Source organism: Tiliqua scincoides, chromosome 8 (genome assembly GCF_035046505.1).
Source record: "Tiliqua scincoides isolate rTilSci1 chromosome 8, rTilSci1.hap2, whole genome shotgun sequence".
In the NCBI taxonomy this organism is placed as follows: Eukaryota; Metazoa; Chordata; class Lepidosauria; order Squamata; family Scincidae; genus Tiliqua; species Tiliqua scincoides.
This window is the reverse complement of record NC_089828.1, coordinates 45,307,747-45,327,552: the sequence shown is the minus strand read 5'-3', so window position 1 is coordinate 45,327,552 and position 19,806 is coordinate 45,307,747. Positions and strand designations below refer to the sequence as shown.

Sequence of the window (19,806 nt, the reverse complement as noted above, 5' to 3'; positions counted from 1 at the left end):
TGTGCTGTGCTCTGGGTGAAAGGAGGGGTTGCTGCCTCAGAGTGAAACCTTACTAAGTGTCTGGAGAGAGAATGATGCCTGCTTGATGCCTCTGTTGTTGATGCCTTATGCATTACAAAGGTCAGCATGGCTGTTTTTAAATCACTGAGCAAAGGGACATTGTTTTTAAAATGGATTTCCTTTCATGCAATTTTTGATATCTGCATGGGTGCTGGAAATGGAATTCTTGTGGATAAGGGAGACTCAACCTGTAGGCACTGTATTTGGTGGTGATCAGGACCTCAGCTGCTTCCCTCGGACATTAATTACCAAGGGAAAAGCAATGTGAGTACAAACAAGGAGGCAGCAACATTGTGGTTCAGTGGCCAGTTACAGGTTTCCTCCCTTGTGACTTCTGTAAGTCACATCTTATGATGCTGGTGCATATGGGATTGAATGTTCCTAATTGCCAGACCAGACCACATCCTGTTTTTGTGCTGAGTGGGCTTCCTTTGAGCATAAGCTCTCCTCACTTTAAAGCCCAATTCTATCCCTTCCTCGTAGGCTGGTGCAGCTGCAACCCCTTACACCTCTGTATGCCTCCTGCTCTGCAATAGGTCTCAGACCTGCACCAGCAAAATTGCTGGCTCAAGTCTAAAGAGAGAAAGGGGGTGGAGCTGCAAAAAAGGGGGACAGGATCTGGCGTGCACCATCATCACTGGATCCACCACCTTCTACATCCTTCCTGCCTGTTACACCCCTTTCCCTGTCCAGTTTTGCCCCCTGCCTGCCCCCACCACTGCCTTCCATGCTCCAGCAGGTGTAGGCAGCTCTGATGGCGGACTGGGAGCCTTGCCACCTTGTGCAGTAGCACTCCCAAAACGGCCGCTGACGGAGCACTGTGCACTCCATTGGTAGCCATTTTGCGACAGCGAAACTTGCTTCTGCTTTGGTGGGCCAACTTTGGTGGGCCGCTGTGAGATACAGGAAGCTGGACTAGATGGGCCTATGGCCTGATCCAGTGGGGCTGTTCTTATGTTCTTATGCTGCCGCCAAAGGCTGCGTGTGACAGCCCAATTGTCAGTAGTACTGGACTGTCAAGTACTGAAAGAAACAAGCCAGGGACAACTGCTACAAATCTGGGTTAACTCATGGGTATGAAACAGGGATAAAAAGGCCCTCTTGTTGCTGGGAAGGTTCTCTTTATCCACAAGAGAACACAAAAGACTGTAGTTTGCTATTTTTAGCCCACAATCCCAAGAGTATATATCAAGCATCCAGTGGCGTAGCTGGAGGGAGACGGAGCACTCAGGCTGGCAGCGAGACGTATGGCTCCGTTTTGCTCTCGCTGCCAGGAATGGCTCCAAAGGGAGGGGCGGCTTGCCCGCCTCACTGCCAGCCTGAGTGCGCCGCCCCCCTCCAGCTATGCCACTGCAGGCATTAGAAATGGCTTTTCCTAAGGGAAAGTGAAGCAACAGATTTGAGAAGCCTTTTAAGGATGGCAGACTGGGAGACAGGCAGCTCTCCCAGACTTGGAGAGCAGCAGGAAATTCTTTGCACAAGTGACATGTTAATTAAAAGCCATTTCTGCCCAAAGATGCATATACACAACAGGGATCAAATGTGTACACCTGTAGGCTGGGCAGAAATGGGTTTACAGGAAAGAGGAGGCCACTGGATTTTTGGCATCAACGGGCAGCCTCATTCAGAGTAAGCTCATTTAGGACCAGACTGTGAAATACGTCTATCATAACTCAACTTGCTGAACAAGGACCAGTCACAAAACACATGGTACTTACAGAGCTGTGGAGCTTGGTGATACACCTGCCCTTTTGAAGCACTTAAAAAAAAGGTAACAAACATTATTAGTTTCTGATGTGTGCATAAAGTTGCAGGGCCAAATACACATGATCCTAAACATGTACTGTGGCCTGGTGTGTTTGTTCTTTTTCAAAAGAGTAAAAGCTGGAGACACAACGTCCTAAAGCCCTCCATCACCTCACTCTTGTTTCACTCTTTTCTGTGGCCTCCCAGCTGCTGTTTAAAAAGACAACATTCACCTACATACACACTGGACTACCTTATGCATTTAGGATAACATGTGATTTGGCCCTTAGATGCAAAGAATAAAGGCTTGACTTCCCACATAGGATTCAGTTCCAGGTAGGATCCTTCGCTCGTAGGATTCAGGTAGGATTCAGGTAGGATCCTTTCCTCGTAGGATTCAGTTCCAGGTGCTTCTGAGAAAGGGTGGATGGAAACATCTTCTCCCTCAAGCCCTGGCTGCTCTCTCCTCCCCAGCAAAGCTTGAAGCAGTGCACAGTTAGGGTGATGCACCAAGTCTACTGTCCTTTCTAAAATACTGTACCAATATTGTTTTGATGGGAAAGCTGAATCCAACTGGGAAATTAGTCAATCTGTCAAGCCTTCCCTTTCAGGAAAATTACAGGAGCAATTTTGCTGTTTCACTGAAAGGAGGTACCAAGTCTGGGGTGGCAAGAAGCTTGCTGGGATAACACCATCTCTTGCCAGCACTGCCTGTGCAGATGGCTGTCCTCAGAGGTCACCTACCTAAGTAAGGGCCCAATCCTATCCAACTTTCAAGCAATGCAGCCCAGAGGCAAGGGAACAAATGTTTCCTTACCTTGAGGAGGCCTCCATAACTACCTCCCACCATAGGATGCAGTGCACACCCCATTGGCATGGCTACATCAGGGCTGGAAAGTTGGATTGGATTTGGCCCTCTGCTGAGTACCTTCTTAGTCTGCAGTATGTACTGCAGTCTGCAGTATGTACCAAGGAGTGCAGCACAGAACAGGATTATATCCAGATTGCCAATGTTACACTTTGTAATCTTCTTGTCATTAAATCTCACGCTCCTCTTTTGTTTAGTCAAGACGAGGTTGATGCTTTTCTTTATCACCTGCAATGATCTTCCCTGTTGTTGCCAAAACTTCTTAGCCCCTTTTAATAAACTGCTTATATTTTGCCTGATTCTTCTACTTGGTTCAAGTTCACTCAGATCAGATCTGACACATCTCTTTGATGGTCCATATTTTGTTACTATTTACTGTTAAGTTTTATGAGAAATTGCCAGGATCTGGGGGCTCCCTGTTCACTTGCCTTTCCAAAGCAGCCTTAAAACAGCCTCAAGGAATCTGGGCTCCCTAGCATTGGATGGTGAAAGCAATTCACTACCAATTTCCCCCAGTTTGTCCAGTAAAGGGAAGGAAACAAAAAGCAGGGGTCTGCATTCAAGATGCCACCCACTAGGCAGTACACCCTTATAAACTATTTGCTCCGTCTTCATCTCACACCCAGTGCTTAAATTTCTAGCATGAGAAGTGCTGCAGTCACTTCTGGGCTCAAGGGGCTCAAGCTTATTTATATCACCATTTAACGTTTATTTAAAAGTTTCTGCTGTACAAGGCACTTCTTACCTTAAATATTCTCTTTCTTCGAGACACAATAGCAAAAATGCAAAGAAGCAAAACCACCACAGCTGCAGCAATGACAGCTTCAGTTGGAAAAGCAAGTCTTGAATCTGTTGGGTGAACCAAAGAAACCTTACCTTAGCTGCATACAGGACTTGCACAATAAATTTCATGAAATGCATTCCTGCATTTGTCTAAATATCTGATGACTGCCAAATACTGTGACTATTTTCAGAGGTGTCACTAGGATTTGCCTCACCCATTGTGAGACCTCTTTGCGTCAGCCCCATGATGGACCTCTTCTCATACTAAATCATACTAAATCATACAGATCACGCACAGCCTAAGTGCAGTGACATCATTAGGGTTGGTGTCACCCCCATTAACTTTGTTTTAATATATAACAGTACAGGTCACTCAACAAATCAGTAACCAACAAAAAAACCAGTAGTCAACTTGATGATGCTCACACAACTGAAGAAGAGTTCTAGTAACAAGTTCTAGTTAGTAAGCTAACACCTTATTGCTTGCCTACAATATCATAATAACACCTCATTGGCTCTTGGAACAATCAGTCTCACTGGTCAGTTTTGAGTGACGAAAACCCACTTTTTGTGACATAAGGCAGTTGTGTTTTCTTTCTTTTTCTGGTTAATCGGCAATACCTTTTGATAGAATACAGATAATTCAACAGGGTTTGTTTTATTACATTCTGCATGATAGTACCTTTCCAATGATATATAACATGACGGTATTATTCATAAATACAAATTTTCCATAAGGTTTCCAAAATTTTGGCCGCAGGTGATGTCAACCCCCCTGAGGTGTCACCTGGTACAGTCTGCACCCCTATTAGTGACACCACTTTCTATTTTATGCCATTTCGGAAACACAAAAGGGACCCGATTCAAAGAAGCAGAGCCTCAAGACAAAAATGGCCAGCAAATCACTTGCTTTCACCCGCTGGGCCAACTGTGACATCACATTGCAGCTGAGTTACCTTCAACAATCAGGAAGAAATCCTGCCTCACAATTCTAGACTCAGATTCAGCCACACAAGTGTAGGCACCACTGTCGGATTTCTTGACATTCTTGATTGTCAGTTGAAAGAGTTCGCTGGTCTGGAAAACCTGGTAGTGATCCTTATCCAGGATGAGGGTGCTGTTTTCTTTTTCCCATACCATTGTTGCTGGAGGGTTAGCCTTCACATAGCAGTCAATGCTCACATCTCTGTCTTCTTGAACTGTGGGAGGGTCTTGACCACTGAGGATGGGTAGGACTATTAAGCAAAAATAAAGGAGCACACTGAGCACCAACCATTCCTCCCTGCTTCCACTCTACATCACCCCCTACCCTGCTCTGGGTTGAACATATGAAAAAAACATTCAAAAATCCTTCTGTTTCTTGATTAGCATTGGTGTCCGGTGATGAAATACAGAATAATAGTGATAAATGAGACCTGTGTAGTATGGTGGCTCACAGAATGGGTTACAAGTAAGTCCTTGGTTCAAAGCTCACTTCTGCCTCTATAGGAAGGCCACTGTCTCAGTCTTTCATCTGCAAAGTGGGAATAATACTAAGGCTGAAATCCCATACACACTTACCTGGAAGTCTCATTGAATTCAATGGGTATTACTTCCGAGTAGATGTGCATAGAATTGTGCTAGAGAAAAACACAGCCTATGCATGTCTACACAAAAGTAAGCCCACTGAGTTCAACAGGACTCATTCTCAGGTACTTGTGTCTGGGATTGCAGCCTGTACAGGGTAGCTGTAAGGATAACAACAAAAGATTGTTGTTGTTACTATACTCTTCTGTACAGGGTAGTTATACTACACAGTACAGGGTAGTTGTAAGGATAACAACAAAATACACACATTCAGTGCTTTGTACATTCAAACAGTGATATACAAATACTGAATACTATTACTTTTATAACACCGCCATCAAAATCAAATTTGTATAGGACTGTATCCCTTACATGGCTGCTAGGATTTGCACCAGCTAAACAGCTGGAGCAGATCCAAGTAGCTCCATAGGCAGGCTTCACACAGGGTAAGGGGGAAAATATCCTCTTACCACAAGGTGACTTCCAGCCTGCACCTAACCTGTGCTGGATACAGCACAGGCCACGATGGCCTGCTTGTTCCAGTGCAGGTTAAGATTGGGCTTTGAGGGACACAGGATTTAGAATCCTGGGAACTTCAGGTTCAACTAACATAAAAAAGCCAATGTCTAGCCCAGGGTTTTTCAACCAGTGTGCCACGAGTGGTTCACAGGTGTGCTGAGGGCTTTGGTAAATTTATTTATTAAATAAATATCATTTATTAATAGGGCCATTGAGGGATGTGAACCCCCTACCAGCAGCATGGTGTGCCTTGTCAACTGTCAAAACACTTATGGTGTGCCTTGACAATTTTAATGATTTGTCAGTGTGCCGTGAGATGAAAAAGGTTGAAAATTGCTAGTCTAGCCCCTAAGGTAGAAAAGGCAGCCATGAAACCAGTTGGCAGCACTGGTGAAATCTTAGAAGCCAGCAATAAAGAGAGATGAGTAAGATCAGGGTGTAGGGCTTTAGTAATTTGCACAGCACTACATTTCTCCCCTACAGGTCTGCCTCAATTGACAGAAGCAGAATTATTTTCACAAGAAGCAGAGGATGGCAGACAGCATAAGCAAACAATCTGCAGAATCACTTACACCTGACATCGAGTACCACAGAGACCTGGACAGATCCATTTCGGGCCAATCTGCAGGTAAAAGAAACTCCATTGTCATCCACTGTGACGGGGGAGACACAGATATTGCTGGCGTTAACTTGGTTTCCATCTTTCAGGTTGACCCGCCCATCATCTCGGAACCAGAGCAGCTCCTCTTCCTGAGTGTGATTATGTGCTGTGCACCAAAGGGACTGGTCTCTGCCTGGAGTGGTTGGCAGCCGATAGTCAGCAGTGTTGGCATTAATGGTCAGCTGTACACCTGGATAGGGAAAGGGTTTGTTTTAATTACAAAGAGATTCCTTAAGTTTCATCCATGAAGTTTCAGCCTAAGCCATATTTCTTGAAAACAGAAAACCATTATCTCTGAGTTATCTCTGATCCTTCCCAAAAATCAAAAGCTTACTGACTTTGCTGAAATGAATATAGAGAGGATTTAGTTTCACTCCCTCCAATAGAGAGCCTGCAGATTCACCTCTTTGCCTACCTGTAATGCAAGGCAAAAGCACAAACACGAGGAGAGGTGCTCTGCAAAGGACTCTTGCAATCTCCTTTAGGGCCATCTGTGATGCGCTTTCGTCAGGACCTGTGGCAGAAAGGAGGCAAGATATTGTTGGGTGTCTAGAGACGTAACTATTTTTCCATAAAGTTGCAGGAACTCTTCCACCCAGGTCCACCCCCAGCCAGTATCATCCAAGCACCCACAGATCAACCCACACAGCCCAGGCCACAAGCAGAGAGCAGTCAAGGCACAGCAGGAAGTCTTGATTCTCCCAGTTCTCATCCTGAAATTGATTTGCTGGTGAATTTCCTCTGAAAGCTATGAGAAGTGGCACTTGAAAACAGTGCTTTTCTGATCCATCACCCTTGTATCCCAAAACCCCAATAGATACCCTGGGTATCCTGGGAAGGGCCCGTGAGGCTGCTCTTCTGGGAAGGAAGAGAAAACTACAACTTCTTGAGCTTTTATAGCCACTCTCACTTATATGTCTTTATTGTAGTGCAGAATCAAGTGAGTCACACCAGTCGAGTTCAAGGCCTTGCTCCCTTCAAGGACTTTCTTGGTAAACACTGGGTGCTTCTCTCAGTCGCCCAAAAAGTGCCAGCTGATCTCCCTTCTCCAATTTATGGGCAAGGCCAAGGCAATGAGTAACAAGAGATTAACTGCATGTTAATGGGTCAGCCACTACCGATTTTGACCCAGAGTGCAGCACATAGCCTTTTCATAAATAGAATTACTTTACACTTGAGCAGCACTAGAAGCTCAAAGGAACTGAATTCAAGGACCATTATTATTATATTAGACTAGGGGCGCAATCCAAACTGGGTCCCTTGGGCCGGCCTAGGAGGGTCGCGAAAGTACCGTAAAGCACGTTTGCGCCTCCTTGAGGGGAAGCCGGGCCAGCACTCCAAGAAGCTCCGGCCTGCAGAGGCTGACATAAGCCTCCATGCCGGCTTCCCTTCAGTTGTTTGTGTCGGCCCGCCTGCGCCAACTGCGGAAAAGGTAGACAGAAAAGGGCAGGGAGGAGGAGGGAGGGAGGCATTCTTGGGTGGGGGAAGGGTGGGCAATGGGCGGCCCTGGGGGTGGGTGGGCGGCGAGTGGGAGGCGGGGCTGGGATCCAGCAGTTATGCTGGATCCCAACCCCCGTTCCCGGGAAGAACGGAGCGGCTTCAGGCTGCTACACTCTCTGACTAGTGCCACCTCCACCTTTGGTGGCTACACTGGCTGCTGGTTCATTTCTGGGCACAATTCAAAGTGCTAGTTTTGACTTTTAAAGCCCTTTAGGGCTCAGGACCAGGGTATTTGGACAACTGCCTCCTTCCTTATAATCCTATCTGTCCTCTCAGGTAATCAGAGGGAGGTCTTCTAGCTGTACCTCTTGGATGGTGGCAAGAAATAGAGCCTTCTCGATAGGGGTGCCTTGCTTGTGGAATTCCCTCCCCCCAGCTCCCTCTTTGGAGACCTTTCAGCAGGACCTCAAGACCTTTTTATTTAAGAAGGCATTTGACTGTTGACATGATGAGCCGGCACTTTTAATGAATTTAATTTTAATAGTCTTATCTGATCCATTGTGGTCTGATCTACTTTATTGTTTTGTTTTATGTTTTAATGTTTTAGTATTGTTTTAATCTTGCATTCTGTATTGTGTTTTTATGCTGTAAGCCGCCTTGAGTACCCCTAAGTGTGCATCACTGTGGAATGTTGGATAGGATTAGGCCCTAAGCCACAAAACTGTAGCAGTAGGGTACTGTATAAAAATTATATACTAATATTATACCAATTCCCCCTCCTACCACCACCAAAAATTGAGAAGACATTAATGTGTTGAGCAAGAAAATACCAAACTGTACAAATCCAGAAGTAATTTGCCTTATATTATGTGCAGCAGACACCATCGGTCTCTAGAAATTGCCTATGGCAGCCAACAAGACATGCTACCTTCTCCATTATAATATGCAAGCACATGCAACTTCACTTTCTAGAACTGTAGTCATTGTCCATTTAAACTCCTGTTCTGCTCCTTGGCACCCAGGTCTCCGTTTTTGAGGCAAGGTCTTGAGGAAGAAGACACTAGTATCTTCCTTGTGCATGTCCATTAATTCAGCCCACTTAGTCCAGGCCTGGCAGCGATAAACAAACATGTTGGAAATGCATTGCATTAGTGGCTGAGTATGATATGGTTGGACAGCACAGATGTTGGCAAAAGGCAGCATTAACACATCCAAAGTCATTCTACCAAACAAAAGGATCCTTCTCATTCCTTTGCTGTGATACAAGAAAGTGTGTGAATACATTTGCTAAGTTTATCTAAATGAAAAGGAATCCTACAAAGGATCCACTGTACAGCAAGCCAGAGAGAACAGTCTGAAACTGGGTCCAACCTGACTCTAGTACAGTGTTTCTAAAGCAGTGGTACGGGTACCATCAGTGGTACTTGAGGTGGTGTCTGGTGGTACTTGCAGGACCTCTGGACACCTGCTGCCCAGCAGCGAGACTAGGAACACAACACAACAAACAGTGGTAGGAGGCTTGGCTCAGTGGGCAGAGCTCCAAAGCATGCTTTTTGCACTTGAAAAAGCTCTCCCGTCCACCCTAAGCCTCTTACTGGTGTTCGTTGCATCACATCTGGCCTCCCAATCCAGAAGTAACTGGTGATGCCATCACCTGTTACTTCTAGTGGTACTTAGAATAGTTGGACCATGTGAAGTGGTATTGAGAAGCACTGCTCTAGCACATGGGCCCCACTTTCACTTGTGGCCACACCCAGATACTCCTGCATGTTCCAAGGGAAAGTAAGCAATAGACCAGCCACCCTTTTTCAACTGCTCTCAGTTATCAATCCCTAGGTGGGACGTGAGTGCCCCCCTGGACTTGCTGTATCCATTGCATCCATTCCAGTTTTGTGGTTTCCTGTAGTGGTAGAGTGGCCACTAGAGGGAGCCAGAGCACAGGATTTGGCATTGCCCTTTCGCAGCCTTGTATTTTAGCAATCCTTCAAATTTCAGTCTTGAGAAAAACACAACAGATGGAACCAGAAATGATGGCTTGCCTGGCACTGTTCATTGAGTTTAGAGCAGCGCTGAGTGTTATTATTTTTAGAGCACCAGCCACAGGCATGCAGTTTGCAGAGAATGAGAAGACAGGTCCCTGCCCTGAGGAGCTCACGATCTAGATACCAAGGCAATGAAGACAAAGATGGGGAGGAAATGGAGGCAGGGGTAAACAGGGGTAGAGTGTGCAGTTATTGCAGTTACATGCTCAGTTACAGTAGCAAATGAGGAGCTTGTGTCAAAGGCTTCATGGAAATGACAAGTTCCAGGAAGGAATTTGAAGGAAGGGAGGCATAATTCAGGTATTCTGGGAGGAAGTTCCAAGTATAAGGGGCAAACAGTGGAGTACAGTAGTTTAATAGAGTAAAATTCTTCTGAAATGGGGATTGTCCAGTGCCCGTAAACACTAGCGTTACACAACATTGGCCCACCGGGTCCAGATGTAATCATACTCTAGACCCTACTCCGGCAAAAGAGGGGTCTTAATAAGAGGGACTTACTTAGCCATTATTCAGACTGGGTTAACTGGAATGACCAGACTGACCTTATGAAGAAATTTTATTCAGTTACAAAAGCACAGAAGTTATTGCATCAGTTTCCAAATTATTGTACTGTTGATTAAGCCCTATCTGTTGTATTTAAGGATGCAAGCCCCTAGGATGGCCAACCCGGTGCAGTTCAGACTCTTGAGGCTGGAGTTTGTGTACACACCGTCTTAGCTCAGTGGCCTGTTGCTCTGATGACAATAAAGATGCAGATGAAGAACAAAAGAAAGATGAAGGTGGAGAGGAAGAAGGTGGGGAAGAGAAAACAAGAAAAGAAAAAAAGAGATGTTTAGAAATGCCGTCTTTGGGTTCGCTGCCCCTCTTGTTCAACGTGTTCTGCCTGCTTCTTGCTCTTAGGCTGCGGGCATCATCCCCGCCTCCTGACCATCAATTCTGTAATGCTATCTCTTCCACCTCCCTTAACAGCTGGATGGCCTTCCAGCTTGATCCTGTTGGCATCCTTCAGTCTTGGAAGACTATGGTGTCACGCTCTGAATGGTGTTTCTGGAACAGAGTGTCCTCTCCAGTGCGCGAAGCCTGGGTAAAGCAGGTATGGAGGATAGGCTGTTACCCATGCAGCAAACCCCCCTCTCCACGTTGCTGAAATGGTCCAATGGAAAGGCAGAAGCCAATATGGGTGGTTCCAGCGGCGTCGCAGGAGTTGCCAGAACATGACTGTGTTCAGCCATGAACTGCCTCAGGGACTCCGGCTCCGGATTTTGCCTCGAGGTTGATTCCTGAAGCTTTTTCCATAACTGGATGTAGCCACAAGGCAGTGGAGGTTTGGGATCAGAGTTTTCCTTCTCTCAGATGAGCTGCCTTCCCAGGCTGACGAGTCCCATCTACCCGGTGGCTGTTTAGTCACCTCTTACGACAAGTACAGCCAAACTGAGGGCCTATTCTTATCCCCAGCCCCCAGGGGATCCTGTAACCTGACTGTAACCTGACTGATTTCCTACTGCCTTATTCTCCTTTGCTCTTGTTGACCAGAGCACCCGTGATGCCACATCACTGGAAATGTAAACACTGATAGCCACGGACCACTAGATGTTTAGAATGTGCCCATCTTGCTTTCAAAGAGCCTTGTAGCTGGACATTCTCAAATTGTCCTCAAGCCCCTCATAATTTATTTCCCCCCCCCCCACATTTTTATACCACCCTTCCTCCAAACAGCTCAGGGTGGTGTACATGGCTCCAACCCTCCTTTTGCCTTCACAGTAACCATGTGAGGTAGGTAAGGCTGAGAGATAATGACTGGCTCAAGGTCTCCCAGGAAGCTTCATGGCTGAGTGGACCCAGACTGCTTGTCCCCGCATTTTTTGGGTTCCTATAAACATTCTAGTATCTGTATTCACCTAACATTTAATCAAAAACCCCAAAACAACTCATTGCACTGTGCTGATGATTATTACCATGAGAACTGGTCAGATCATTAGGGATTGGGAGGGGGAACTATGAAGGAGGTTTGCAGAGAGCCAAACCAAAATGGTCTTTTGATCTATCGGACTATAATTTTACAATTATACAGAAAGATCACAGCTTAACTATGTACAATGGAAATTCCTGCTCTTTGTTTTCAAATGTCTGGCAACAACTGCTGCAGCAACAAATACTGAAAACCAGACTGGATGAACTAACTGGCCTGTGCCAGTTTGCAGCTCCACAAGTCAAAATCCAGCTGGGGACGGATGAAAGTGGAGTGCACCTTAGAAGTAGAGAGTTGTTCCTGGAACACACTGAAATAGTCACAAGACGAAATGAATCACTTGTTGCTGGTCAGATCTAGCATATAACCTGAACACCACATGCCTGAGGAGACAAGAGATCTAGGGCATGATAAAGCTGAAGAGAAGCTCACTTTTCACTTTCTAAACCTCCCAGTGTTAAGGCTGAATCGTTTGGTCCAAGTTTCAAAGAGATGTGAAGCAAAGACGATAACCTTGACAACCTGGCAAGGCACAGCATGCATGGTTTGCAAAGTGTTAAGCAGGAAAGTATTCACCAAAGGAGGTGGTTGTCAGGGGAGAAAAATCTGCAGGAAAAAAAGAAGACTAAAACCTAGGAAGGAAGACGTCCTTCTATAAAGTGCTGCTTTCAATATCTATAAATGCTAAAACTGCATTACAACCAGTAAACAATTACAGAACGAAAGGCCTTGCTGAATAAAAGTGTTTTAGTTTCTTTTTATAAACTGAAAGAGTGGGCGCTGTATGGGTCTCTCTGGGAAGGAAGTTCCACAACTGTGGGGCCGTCACAAATAAGGCCGTACTTTTGGAGATAAGGCCCACCAACCAAATCTCTGTTAATAGTGCACCAGACACTGCCTATCCCAGGGGCCAGGTAGATCAATAGGCAAAAATGTGGTCCTTCCGGTAATTTGGTGCCAGATCAGCAGAGGCTTTCAAGGCCGAGCAGGTTGAATTGGACTTGGAAGTAAATTGGTGACCAATATAGCCAGTGCAAAATCGATGTCATATACTCCCATTGATTTGCCTCAGTAAACTATCAGCAGCATTCTGGGCCAATTGAAGTTTTTGAACCACTGACAAAGGCACCTTTATGTACAGCACATTGCACCAGTCAAATCTGGATGTGATCAGTGCACAGGTAACAGTGGCTGACTTTTCGAGGTGACAAACTCGCCAAAGTTTGCACACCTGGTAACATCTGACACTTGAGCCTCCAGGCACAGTACTGGATCAAGGACTACCTCTCAACCCATGCACTTGCTCTTTCAAAAAGAGTGCAACCCTGTCCAAAACAGGTTTAATTCCTTCACCCGAGCACCAACATTTCCTGCCCACACCACTTCTGACTTATCTGATTTCATCCATCCAAAAACATACACTAATGTTGACACAGCTGTCTCTTTACCCTCAGTTCTCCAGTATACTAGGGTACTGATTTGGTAATATGATCATCTGGGAGTGATTGTGTCAACAGCCTTCTGCCAACCTCCAGACATGCCATCAGGAAACTCCACAAGAGAAATCCGAAAACTATCCAAATCTATAAGCCTCTTCAGTCTGTGGGAGAACTGCTATGACAAAGACTAAGAACAGTGGATGTGGAACAAAGAAGCGGATTTTGTGGTTGGACCTATAATGGGATCTGTATACACACCCACACAACCAGGGCTGAGGCTTGGCGTTTAAGCATAAGGCGAGTCATTCATGGCATTAATCCCATCCTGGAAACAATGTTCTTACTGAGAAATTCCTGACGGGTCAGTGCTTTCTCCCTTGCTTCTGCTACTTCCTTGATTTCACAACACCACTTACGCTGGTCTCAAGGATACCTTTGCAAACAACCTTGAAGTTGTTTGACATACAGGTGGTTTGCTTCCCAACTGTTATACTTGGTCAGCAGCTACAGAGCTGGCTATGGAGCCCTTGCACAAAGTTCATTCAGTTTAGGTTTGGCACAATACTCAATTGACGGGTCAAATATTATCAATTGACTCATTCATGACCACCTAACAGTATCTGACTGTGATCTAGTATTGACAAATATTGAATGAAACCCTGATGTTTGGCCTGCTGTCCACTTTCAACTCCCATGAAAAAAGGATTTTTAAAATAGGCACTATTCATTATTCTGCTTTATTTCAGTTTTAACTGATTTGTTTTTGTAACTAGCATAAGTATCAAACCTGTTGATGGTTCAGGTATTTTTGTTGTTTTAATAAAATTAATGCTTTAAAAATACTTAACACATGTACTATTTGACTGGCCTATGAGCCAACAGTGCAATTCTGTACAGTACTTTAAAAATACAATGTTGTTCTCAGTGGCACAGGTTATGGCATATAAGACCTCAGGCCTAATGTAACTTCATTCTGACTATATTAGCGATCACTGTAATCACTGACTCCGGGCCCAATCCAATCCAACTTTCCAGCACTGGTGCAGCTGCAATGCAGTCAGGAGATAAGGGAACAAATGTACCCTTAACTTGAGGAGGCCTCTGTGTCTGCCTCCCCACCAAAGGATGCAGTGCACACCCCATTGGTACGGCTGCAGCGGCCCTGGAAAATTGGATAGGATTAGGCCCTCCATTGGATGCTGGCAGAATCACATTCTGTCTCTAGTGCAACTCCATGCCAGTATTATCTACACAACTGGTGCAACTCCAGCCGACACCAAGCCCCCAGATGGGGTAGAGATGTGGGCAGAATGTGTGTGTGTGTGGGGGGGGGGGGGCTGGTTGATGGATGCCATATCCTAAGCCTCCAGGGGGCAGATATGTCTCAGATCTTGGGATAACATTATGCCAACCTTGGAACTGACTTACTCTGCACCCATAGAAATCAAAGAGAGCATGTTTCTTACATGAGCTGGACTCAGGGAAGGACTTCAGTTGTTACATGTCATGTTTTCCTAGTACTTTACTGCATTATATTATTTTGCCTTCTATTGCATTATACCCTCACATTAGATTATGTACAATATACACATCTGATGCCAGGCAGCAGCACTCAAGCCAGCCCTGCCTGCCAATACCAACGGATGTCAGCATGTATTCTGAACTGTTTCAATGGAATCTCTAAACTTAAAATGGACAAAATGAACTCTGTCTGAACTCTTCTTGAAACATAGGTCACCCTTCAGATTTCCTTGAATTATTATTTCCTTCCAAGTCACACCCTGGGAGAAAGAAGATCATGCCATTTGTGCAACCTCTTGACTCCACTGAATGGAATCATGTAACCCTCCAATGCACCTCCTGTTTGGATTGTCTCCATTGAATGCAACTCTTCTATGTACAGTAATCACCGTATCCTGCTGCAAGTTCGTATCTTGATCTGCTCTGTTTGCTGCAGAGCACAATCCTAAGCGCTCGTTGGGCTGGTCCAAGTTCCTTGCGCTGGCCCAGGAGTGTTGCAAACATGCTATAAGGCAGGGGTATGTTTGTGTGGCCTGGGGAGGCCACTGCGGGGGTGGGTGGGAAGAGGATGTAATGGGGTGCTTCAGGGTGAAGGGAGGGAGGGCGGCAGGCAGGGCGGGCCCAAGGGGAGGTGGGTCTGGGCTCCAGTACTTAAGCCATTATTATTATTATTATTATTTTATTAATTTGTACCCCACCTTTTTGCCCAACGGGCACACAAGGTGGCTAACAAACAATTTAAAAATACAACATGAAAAACAGTTAAAAACAATTTACAATGATTAAAAAGCTAAAAACAAAACAAACCCTGTGGATTTTCACATAAAAAGCAAGAACGCCAGCCAGCCTGTCAACAATTAAAAGCTTTTTGAAATAAAAAAGCTTTATCCATATCCTGACCCCCTCACGCTGGGCTGCTCAGATCTGTGCCAGTGATTTTGCTGATGCAGATTCAAGTAGCTCCACTGCGGTGGCTGCTGCAGGACACGGGGTAAGGAGAAATAAATTCCCTTACTCTGAGTTGCGCTAGATCCACCTCCTATCCTGCACTGGATACAGTGCACGCCGGCCGGTTCCAGCACAGGATAGGATTGGGCCACCCACCTTTCAACATACAGAGAAGTCTCATCTTACATAGGGGTTAGGTTCAAAAGTTAGCATGTAAGGTGAAAATTGTGCAGTCAAAATTACTCTTGAAATGTCCTTAAATTCCCTGCATTTAGGGGCCATGTTGTACAAAAAAATACAACCTGTCTCATTAAAAGCTAGAATCATGCTATGAAAGGCATGTAGGAACTGAGATTGATTGAGGGAACATCTCATGCTCACTCCAAGGAATATACTCATTGAGTGGAATGGCAGGTGAAATCCCACACTATTTAAAATTGTTGCTTTTCCCCCTAAATGCATATGCTTGAATTCATGTAAGTTAAAAATGCAAGTCCAATGTAATTGCTACCTGATACAGCATGCTAGCAGCTTGGTGCAGCTGGGGCTCTTCTTGTTGTTCCCCCTGCCCTGGTGCTTTCCTGCAAGTGAGTGTTTCCTCCTCCAAGGACAAGCTCTAGGAAACCATATTTCTGTTGCCTATTCCTATTCCTGTTGCCTAATCCACATGCCTATTCCCCCCAAGGGAATTTCTTTCTTACCCTGAGTTCAGTCTGGTCAAAAAGGTATTTCTTGTCAGTGTGTGAGTGGCATATATGGATTTCAACTCCTTCTGCTGGGGTTCCTGGCTGCTTTCTGCTTCTGCTCCTTTATTGCTAGTATCACAGTGACTACTGCTGCAGAAGGTGCTATCACTTTCTTGTGCAAGGTGGTTTGACTGGATGTGCTAGGTTGCTATCCTGCTGAGATCTTCCCATCACACTGTATTGATAAGTTCCTTCCATATCTGGCCCAAGTGAAGTCATTTTCAGGAAACACTCCATAACTGCTGGTGGTATTTCTATGGATGCTGGGAGAGGGGCTGGCAAGGCTGCATCTGAGTAGAGTTATTTGGGCTCTTTTTTTCTCCTACTCCTTTGTACTAAATTGGTTTAGAATTTGTTGAACTTTATGCCAATGTATAGGGAAGAGCAAATACTGGCACTCTGGGAGCAAAGGATTGCACTGAAAATCTTTCAAATGGTCCCGTTCTAGCTTACTTCGCAACTGAGTCACACCAGATCCTCTGGGGCACAAAGGTCAAATAGATGATGTACAGGCACAGTGTAAACGGACTGAGCAGGCTCTTACTTTCTATTTTCTGGCTGCTTGTGAGTTGCAGGCTCCTCTTATGTGGTTCAATCTTCACTGTGAAAGGCAAATAAGAGTTGGGCTGCAATCCTAATCACACTTTCCTGAGAGTAAGCCCAATTGAACAAAATAGGACTTACTTCTGAGTATACTTGTTAGGCTTGTGCCCTAGGAGACTGAGCTCCACTCTCACAATAAAGAGATTTGTTATAGAAAGATGCTGACGTTTATGGTTTTGTGATTATCTCTGGATGACTGTTTCATGGAAACACAATGCAACTGAGATTCAAAGAGCAAAAAACGCACTTGTGCCCCCCAGGATTTTATGCCTGTGTAAGGAAAGGACAATATGTATATGAGTTGGTATGACTATATTCACATAACACAAGCAAATTGTACATGTTTATAATTGTACATGTTTATTAATTTACCTGTTTGTATGACTGATATCCCATTTTTAAACATCAAGTCCTCAAAGTGGCTTATAACATTTCAACAAAAAAATGATTTCTCACTAAGACAAATGCTGTTCTGCTTGAAGTTCCTTCCAGTAGTAGGTATAAAATTACAGTTGCCAGTGGATGGCATACAAATATTGTATACTCTCTATTCTCTTCCAACCAGAAGCTCAAAATGCATGGAAACATTCAGTGCATTCATTTGTTTTTCTAAATCCCAATTTTATAACTTTCCTCTAAATTCACATTTGTGAGTTTGACATGTGAGTTGATGTTCACTTAGACCTACAGGCAGCCCAGTTGAAACTTTCTATAACCCTTTACACACAAATGATTTCCAGATAGCTTCACCTAGGACATTTCCTAACCGCCTGCTCAGGGAAGTGGTCTACCCTCAGATCAAGTGATCACAGTGACAAGTTTCTTGAGAAACATTTCCACATTTTTTCCCTAGACACTTTAGTAACCACACCAATCTTGTCTTCAGATGTTAATTTATACGTGGAAAAATAAACAACAAATCTTTTTAAAAGTACCATAGCATCAGCTCTAAAGAAAGCAAGCCAAAAGGAATCACATATTTTTGACAACTCTCACCCAGTTGCCCCTTCTCATTTACTCCATTGACTTCAACACACTTCCCTTTGCTCAGTCTCATTCTCTCCCACACAGGGTGGTGGCAGCTCTATCCTTCTCTTTCCTCACTGGTGCCACATTAAAGGTTTCTAGTATAGTGACCTACTAGAGTCACTTTTTAGCACAGGGACCCACTTTTAAGAATGACAAACTGTCAGCACCCACCAGATGTGATGTAATTAACCTGGATGTGATGTCAGGGCTGGAAGTGACATCATGCAGGAAAATTTTTAACACCCTCCACAGGACAAAATCAAATAAAGTAAGTAAATGAGGGACAGCCCAATCTTGAGCTGCCTGTTGTGTTGTGACTGCTGCAGCGCCGAAACGGCTGCCACGTAATCCTGCACGCAACAGGGCAGCTGCCAGTGACTACTTAGGGGAAGGGGACATTTGTTCTTTTCCAGGTCACGAGGCTAAAAAAGAGGACATATTGTGGAAAAAGAGGATGTCTGGTCACCCTGCAGAAGATGGTCCCCCCACTATAGTAAAAAGGATAAAAACAGAGGCCTAAGTGGCACTTTTTAAAAGGCTTCTAAAGCTAGGTGTGTCCCAACAGTGTCATTTCAAAAAGTGGGTCTGGTTGCTAAAATGTTTGGGAACCAATGGCTTAGATTGGGGTGCCCAAACCCTGGCCCTGGGGCCACTTACGGCCCTCAAGGACTCTCAATCCAGCTATCGCGGAGCCCCCAGCCTCCAATGAACTTCTGGCCCTCCAGAGACTTGCTGGAGCCTACACTGGCCCAATACAACTGCTCTCAGCATGATGGCCAACTGTTTGACCTCTCACATGAGCTGTGGAATGAGGGCTCCCTCCTCTGCTTGCTGTTTCACATCTGTGATGCAGCAGCGGCAGCAAAGGAAAAGCAGCCTTGCTTTGTGCAAGGCCTTTGACAGGCCTTGAGCTATTGAAAGACCTTCATTCATTCATATAAGTTCCATCTCTAATATATTCATTTATGTAAATTTATTCACATTTGAAATTAAATTAATTCTTTTTTTTTCTCTGCCCTCCACACAGTGTTAGAGAGATGATGTGGCCCTCCTGCTGAAAAGTTTGGACACCCCTGGCTGAGATTAATAAACAGGCTTTGAAAAATTTCAAATTTTATATGTATAAATTAAGGTATAAATTAAGGTCTGAAGGAGACATGCTGAAAAGAATGTACATTGACTGCTGCTTTTGTGTGTGTTGGGGGGAGGGGGAATGAACTTTGCAAATGAATGTTTCCTTAAGTCAAACCTGCTCAGTGAATTAGAGCCCAATTCTATGTGGGTCTACTCAGAAGTAAATCCCATTTCAATCAATGGAGATTACTCCCAGGTAAGTATAGATAGGATTGCAGCCTCACTAAGACCCCAATCCTATGCAATTCTACTCAGAAGTAATTCCCATTATCGTCAATGGGGCTTACTCCCAGGAAAGCGTGGTTAGGATTACAGCCTCAGAGCCCCATCCTATGCCTATTTACTCACAAGTAAGCCCCATTATAGTCAGTGGGGCTTACTCCCAGGAAAGTGTGGCTAGGACTGCAGCACGTGTGCAAACTAACGGGGACTACCAGGCGACCTCAACACCTGCACGACTCCTGTAATTGCATCACGATCTGTCAATCATCTCCTCCGCTTCTCATTCCCTGCTTGTAGGTCAGCCGTACTGTAGCCACGCCCCCTTCTCGCTTAGTCCCGCCCCCGCTCGATCTCATTGGCCTCTCCCTTACTTCGATCTCCCTCATTGGCTCCTTGCAGCCCCCGCTCCCGATTGGCGCGCGGTGCCGCCACTCCCCTCCCCGCACCAATGGGAGGTCGCGTTACTTCGGCGAGCGCTTTCCCCTCTCGGCGGCGACTGACGGCCAGAGC

General features: G+C 45.1%; 1 protein-coding gene across 1 annotated transcript; it reads right to left on the bottom strand.

The window, feature by feature from the left end:
- Positions 1-1,774: 1,774 nt before the first annotated feature.
- Positions 1,775-8,864, bottom strand: TMIGD1 (transmembrane and immunoglobulin domain containing 1). Its single transcript, XM_066636443.1, has 6 exons — positions 8,609-8,864; positions 6,619-6,717; positions 6,115-6,393; positions 4,414-4,692; positions 3,420-3,523; positions 1,775-1,819 (listed from the first exon to the last, which is right to left on the bottom strand). Exons 1-6 carry the CDS (start codon positions 8,862-8,864, stop codon positions 1,775-1,777), a joined length of 1,062 nt encoding a protein of 353 aa, XP_066492540.1.
- Between the last annotated feature and the right edge of the window lie 10,942 nt (positions 8,865-19,806).

Excerpts from the sequence above, each read along its gene's own strand:
- TMIGD1 (XM_066636443.1), bottom strand. The coding sequence starts at position 8,864 with ATGACTTTGGATGTGTTAATGCTGCCTTTTGCCAACATCTGTGCTGTC. Across the intron at positions 6,394-6,618 it reads GCTTTTGCCTTGCATTACAG|GTGTACAGCTGACCATTAAT; the intron begins GTAGGCAAAGAG and ends TTCCCTATCCAG. Across the intron at positions 3,524-4,413 it reads TTTCTTCCTGATTGTTGAAG|ATTCAAGACTTGCTTTTCCA; the intron begins GTAACTCAGCTG and ends TTCACCCAACAG.